The 6,188-nt window shown below is 40.3% G+C and overlaps 2 protein-coding genes across 2 annotated transcripts; one reads left to right on the plus strand and one right to left on the minus strand.

Annotated features, from left to right (window-relative positions):
* Window positions 1-379: 379 nt before the first annotated feature.
* On the minus strand, window positions 380-4,135 carry twnk (twinkle mtDNA helicase). The gene is made up of 5 exons (XM_076999459.1): window positions 2,327-4,135; window positions 1,906-2,146; window positions 1,650-1,757; window positions 1,373-1,514; window positions 380-1,176 (listed from the first exon to the last, which is right to left on the minus strand). The coding sequence occupies exons 1-5, from the start codon at window positions 3,678-3,680 to the stop codon at window positions 829-831; spliced, it is 2,193 nt and encodes a 730-aa protein (XP_076855574.1). The 5' UTR covers window positions 3,681-4,135; the 3' UTR covers window positions 380-828.
* Window positions 4,136-4,241: 106 nt separating this feature from the next.
* Window positions 4,242-5,360, plus strand: mrpl43 (mitochondrial ribosomal protein L43). The gene is made up of 3 exons (XM_076999460.1): window positions 4,242-4,535; window positions 4,672-4,778; window positions 4,956-5,360. The coding sequence occupies exons 1-3, from the start codon at window positions 4,405-4,407 to the stop codon at window positions 5,162-5,164; spliced, it is 447 nt and encodes a 148-aa protein (XP_076855575.1). The 5' UTR covers window positions 4,242-4,404; the 3' UTR covers window positions 5,165-5,360.
* The last annotated feature ends 828 nt before the right edge of the window (window positions 5,361-6,188 follow it).

The following is a 6,188-nucleotide window of genomic DNA, read 5'->3' on the forward strand; positions in this document are numbered from 1 at the left end:
ACCTCAAAGCTTTTTGAGTTAACCATAAAAACACTATACGCTGTCAGTACTCTGACAATATTAAAGTACCCATTACGGGTTGGATTCTTTAAGGCCTCATCAAACAACCCAAACTAGTTCTATTGAATGAGTCAATGTTTATCCTAGTTCTGTATCCCACCTCAATACTCCATTATACAACTGGTGGAGTATGAGAGAAGAATATTTCAAATATCGGAATCTTACTGTAGGGATGTTTCAAGGTTGCTGCAAATAATCCTGAAAACATTCAATGTTAATTTCAGTTTTTTCCAGTTTTGCACACCAAATAGCATAAAACATTTTATGCATGTTTTAAAAATCCATTTAAAAAAGTGTTTTTGAAATGGATATACGCACATTTGAAATTTTATTTTTTTTAAAAGAGTGGAAAATCCATTTTACATACAGTAGTATGCTACAAATTGTATATAAAATAATGTGATACTGTAAGTAGTCATTCATATACAATGAAATGTTTAGTACATTTAACAATAAATGTAAAGTGGATCAATTATATTTATGAATTTTTATCTATAAAATTGGACAGCAATTCTTGCTAGAGTACTGCAAAAGACATCTGGCTTCTTTTCAGTCAATAATAATCAGTCTTATTATTCATAAACTAATTAAACAGCAGAAATGTAATAACCATCAGTACCTCAAACAGTACCTCATAATACAAAAAGCAGACAATTTACAGTAAAACTAACATTCTGATGAAGCCAACACAGTCATCTGCCTAATATGTTTAAGCTGTGACAACACCTGCATTCATCATTTATCAGAACATTCATTGATGTATTTTCACTACTGTTTCTTTCCCTCTTCACTTATTTCACATTTTCCAGCTGACGATCTCGTCACAGTCTTGGAGCCTTTGGAAGCCCTTGTGGGCTTCAGGGCTTTCGCAGTGTTTTCCTGGACCTCGGTCTCCGGTTGCTCGGGGTTGTCCGTTTTGTCTGCTTTGACCTTGCGCAGTTTTTGCTTGCTCTTGACTGGGGCAGAGAAGGTTAGCGAGGTCTTGTTGAACTCCAGCGGGAAGATCCCCACATCCCCGTCGAAGCGATTCTTGGCTACCTGCAGGCATCTGCGACCTGGACACGTCACAAGCTTCTTCTCCTGGAGGATGAGCACATTATCAGCCTCCTGGCTGGCCTGTTGTGAGCAAGGAAGATTTATTCGTCAGTAATTGAAGCATCACATTTAGGATTACCATTCCAAATTCCAATGCATAACTCTCTGTAGATACTCCCTCGTATGAGCTCCATAAATGAAAATCAAGCACATGGAATCAAGCACATAATTTTAATTAAGTAGTAAAATAAGCAACATTGTAGCTGAATGTACTAACCTTTGCTGTGCCAAATATGGATGCTGTCTGTAGTTCTTTGTCATCTTCCTCTTTCCTAGGGTGGATGATGAGGGTCACATGACAGCTGTTGTGTGTTGCAAACTTCCTGAAAGCTCCAATAATTTGGTCTTGTACTGCAAACCTAGGACAGTAACACATCACACCAATCTAGTCACAAAATGTATTTAGTTGCACACCAAGACTGATATAATGCATAACATATCATTTTTAAGTAATACATTTTACCAACTGTTAAAGCAGGTAAAGCTTGTCTCACTTGTCTACAGACAGATTCTCCTGGCCCATCATAAATTGCAGGTTGTCAATGATCACATGACTGATGTCATAGAGATAAACAGCATGCTGCATAGTGTCCAGGACTGTCCTGCGGGGAAAAGCAGAATTAGTGGGGAGAACAGCTTTCACTGCCACTCACTGGTGACTCCAAATGACAAAACTGCCAGCCACTCTAGAGTCTTCACTAAAACATGCTCTTAATTCTGACTTAAGTGACATTAATACTCAACCCTTACTTAACGTTCTGTTGTCCGTGGAAGGTCATAAAGTACAGTGGGAGCTCTTCAAATTTGTCTGCCCAGGAATCGTACTGCTCAAGGTTTTCCTCCAGTCTTTGCATGGAGAACTGGGTGAGCATGATCTTGGCCAAACGCACATTCTTGATCTCGAAGCTGCCCCACAGTGTGTTCACGCCTTGCATACACAGGTCAAGGGCATACTCACTGATGAAAGTGGTTTTTCCACTGCCAGTGGGCCCTAGAAACACAAGAAAATATTACAGAGTAAAAAAGTTATGTTTAATCTAATGTAATGTGTGGATTAGTGCTCAGTCAATTGACTTAGTAATGTCAAACGTTAATTTTAGATATACATTATGCAATAAGAGAACAAATACTTATAGAATAAATACTACAGGTCACCATGCATGTGCAATACCTGTGAAAACAGTCAGTTCTCCATTTCGATGTCCTTTCAGGATTCGATTTAGCTCAGGAAAACGTGCCCACTTTATCCCAGCTACCTGCTCCACATTGGCCAGCTCCCCATAAACATCTTCTCTGAGCTGCTTGAAGGACACTATGGACTTGTGTGCAGCAGGGATGGAGGCCTTAATAATACGAGCAAGGTTCCTTCCCTGGACCAGTGCCTCGTTAGGGCACGGCTGTAGCTCCCCTGGCCGCACAAGAAAGCAACGCTTCAGGCCTAGTTTCCTTGAAAAGATTTTTGAAGCCTCCCAAGACCGCATATCCCCTCCCAACCACAACGTGACCTTCCTGAACTGTTCCAGGTACGGAAGAAGCACTGGTGGAAGGCAACTGACCCCCCGTGGCAAGGCAACCGTCGGGAGCCCTGTGGCCTGACTCACCGCCATGCTGTCAATTTCACTTCCAGTGAGAACCACCTCCGCATCTTTACGTCCCACTAAATGGAGCCCAAAAAGGTTGTGGTAGTTGGCCGACTTGGGAACAGTAGCTTCCGTATAGAAGACCTGCCCATTTTCTTTAGTCGCAGCAGACAGTAGTTTTATGCCACGGAGGCTTGAGCCTCCAAAACTATACCAAGGAAACACAAGACTTTTGGTGGGCTTGAAGTATCTCACCACAAACTTTTTCAGGGTCGTGCCGGTGAGCTTATTAATCTGGAACATAGTTTTAACGAGCTGCACATCTTCCTCGAGGAGATCTGTGAGATTCAGAGAGGCACTCCAAATTCTACTAACCTCCTTCATCTCCGTCTTTCTCTCCTCCTGCTCCTCTATGCTCTCAGAATAGCTCAGCAGCACGTCAGGACTGATTGAGATATGCCCCTCTTTCTGCATCACCTCCAAGCAATCCTGCAAATCTTCCCATGTTCCTTCTACCAGTGTGTCCTTGCAGAGAAACTGTCCAGTAGTTTTGTCAATGAACATAGAATAACTTTCCTTCCCAGATCCATCAAGTAAGTCTGATTTTGGTCCCCCAAAAATACTGGGAGCATGTAAGCAGCTAAAGCCATCATGGAAGGGAATACTCTTGGACCGTAGATATTGCTTTATGTCCGTTACTGTGACAGGATCAACAGAAACTTCTATTGTAGACTTTGTGTCTCTTTTTAATGTTCTGATAAAATCCTTTAAAACTGTAGGCTTTGCTCTTCCACGGTGATACCAAGTGTGATTCCGTACAAAATACTGCAAGCAGGGGTCCTTAAGGTAGTAAAGATATATCGGTGAAGAAAACTGAGCATGTCTAAAAATACAGCCTGCCCTCAAGATACAGGCTGCAAGACTCGAAGAAGGTCTTGCCCACATTTCTTACTAATTCGATAACAGATCTACAACATGCAAAATGATGGAATATTCTGTTTCACTCTTTTTAATAGTAACATTATTAAAACAAACTCTTTACTGCTTACATAAACTAGATAACGTAACACAATACCGCTAGTCAACCAGCGCCTCCATCATACCCACGCCCGAAGGAACACGTGCCAACTTTAAAGACAACAAAGAACATCACGTTTCACCCAAACCGAGAACATGTTAATAGATGAACTGCGCGATAAAGTTAGCTAGCTAAAATATTAAATACTGTACTGCAAACATAGAAAGCGTTTGTCTTCCACGTTGAAAATCTTTCACCCGCCAATAACCTTCGTGTCTGCATTCCAAAATAAGCCCGTGTGAAACATAGCACTAGTGACGCCAAGCCTTCTTTAATAAATTATTACAATTAATTTGTTAGATTTTGACAGTTTTAAGTATCTCCACCCGTGGATTATAAAAAGCTATACATTCTGTTAATTTTAGTTTGTTCATGTTGCCGAAAAAAATACTCTTATGTAGGAACTACTTTCTACTCGTTTTTCCCCCCGGACAACTATTGTCATCGAACCTGTAAGAGGTTACTGCGCATGTGCAGTTGGATGGTCGTCCTTTAACATAGGTCGACATTATATTTATTATTCCTTGTGTTCGGAGAGATTTTTTTCTTCATAAACTCTATATTGAAATAGTCAAAAATAGGAGGGTTGACATGACTGCTCGAGGCACTCCTAGTCGTTTTTTACAAAGCGTTCTTCAAAATGGAGTGGGTCGCTACGTTTGTCAGCTGAAGCGTGTGTCCATCATGTTTTCCAAGAAAGCGCAGAGTTCGTTAGGAGTCAGGTACGGTTTCGTATTTGTAAGTGTGTGTGTTAGAAATGATGAAAACATATTAGAAAGTACTGTATTTGCAGTTACTGTGCCACTTGTTTTATTTGTGTGTGTGTGTGTGTGTGTGTGTGTGTGTGGGTTTTGGCAGGGAGTTTATTGAAGATGGTGTAGTTGACTTTGCCAGAAAGAACCCAGGAATTGTCGTCTACGTGTCTCCACACACCTCCAGGGTACCAAAAGTAGTTGCTGAATATCGTAAGTACGATTTGCTTTGTGCATAACTACATTCGTCTTAGATTGAATTAGAATTATTTTCTCTCTAGGTTTGGGCTTGATCTGGGTCTAGGAAAATTGTCCTTAAGGATGTCCTTAGTACTACACTTTTGATAAAGTGTGAAGGTTTAAGTGAACTGTTCCCTTTTTTCATTACAGTAAATGGTAATGTGACCGAAGAACTCGTCACCAATAAAACGTCGAAGCAGATTGCAGAACTGATTACTAAAATGTCCAACCAATCAGGCCTGGACATTATCCGCATCCGTAAGCCCTTCCATACGGACAGCCCCAGTATACAAGGACAGTGGCATCCCTTCACCAACCGACCACCCAGCAAGGATCCAGTTGGCCCACAGGCCGAATAAGGACTTCATAATTATAAAGTTCTATTTATACAGGGGTTGAACACAATCCTTATGGTTACTAACTGCTTTTTACAGGACCATGTAAAAATAATCAGGATGGCTTTTTTTAAAGTTTTGTTTATATATAGATAAAGTATACTATTTGGTGTACTCAGTGCTGTTCATTAACATGCCACTAAATATTGACTGTTAACCAGCTTTGCTCTGTTCTTGGTAGGTTTAGAGGTTCTGAGATATCTTTGTTGGCCATAGCCTATATTGAGTAAAGCTAATATAAGCTTTATCCAGTGTTAAAACCACCCATTGTACATCTGAAGGTGAGTCACTGGTGAAGTGATTTGGTCATTTCTTGAACACTGGAATAGAAAACTCTTAAATTATGTGTGTGAAATAAGGTAGCTGCTTAACTGGTGCTTTACACATAATCTAATGGGGGTAGTAATGAAGGTGTACATGACATACGTTTGAAAGAAAAGGGATAGTATTAAATGTGCTTAATATTAAAAACTGAAACACAGGATGGCAAACTCATTAGCATGAACAGGTATTACATGTTCTTCCTAAATCCTAATTATCCTTTTTGTGGAATCAGTTACAGAATTAATTCATCTTATTAAGCTTCAAATGCAGGGAGTTGGGTTGTAAAAGCTGGAGGAGGAGGTGGTCGACTGTGGGGAAAAAAAACAGACTTCACAGTTTCAGGTTGTCCCTGCAGGTGGTATATCTATTAATACATTACACTTATTATAGCCAGATAAAGCCAGGGCACACCAGTCACATCATCTGTCCCCAGTGAAAACCCAGTTGCCCTATTCTGCGGATTAAAGAAAATTCTAAGTTAAGCACTGTTGCTAGGTAACAGCTACATATGGGACAATCAGATGGGACTGATTCGCATCTAGAAAAGCTTGATGAACTATGTACATACAAGACTGACACAAAATGGGCTGGTGGTAGTCTGATTGCTTTTGAAAGAATATATTTTTCATTAAATATTTGTTTTTTGACTTCAGGGCATAAAATG

This window comes from Brachyhypopomus gauderio, chromosome 3 (assembly GCF_052324685.1).
Source record: "Brachyhypopomus gauderio isolate BG-103 chromosome 3, BGAUD_0.2, whole genome shotgun sequence".
Classification (NCBI taxonomy): Eukaryota; Metazoa; Chordata; class Actinopteri; order Gymnotiformes; family Hypopomidae; genus Brachyhypopomus; species Brachyhypopomus gauderio.

Excerpts from the sequence above, each read along its gene's own strand:
- twnk (XM_076999459.1), bottom strand. The coding sequence starts at position 3,680 with ATGTGGGCAAGACCTTCTTCGAGTCTTGCAGCCTGTATCTTGAGGGCA. Across the intron at positions 1,758-1,905 it reads CACGGACAACAGAACGTTAA|GACAGTCCTGGACACTATGC; the intron begins GTAAGGGTTGAG and ends TTTTCCCCGCAG. Across the intron at positions 1,515-1,649 it reads GAGAATCTGTCTGTAGACAA|GTTTGCAGTACAAGACCAAA; the intron begins GTGAGACAAGCT and ends TTACTGTCCTAG.
- mrpl43 (XM_076999460.1), top strand. The coding sequence starts at position 4,405 with ATGACTGCTCGAGGCACTCCTAGTCGTTTTTTACAAAGCGTTCTTCAA. Across the intron at positions 4,536-4,671 it reads CAGAGTTCGTTAGGAGTCAG|GGAGTTTATTGAAGATGGTG; the intron begins GTACGGTTTCGT and ends GGGTTTTGGCAG. Across the intron at positions 4,779-4,955 it reads AAAAGTAGTTGCTGAATATC|TAAATGGTAATGTGACCGAA; the intron begins GTAAGTACGATT and ends TTTTCATTACAG.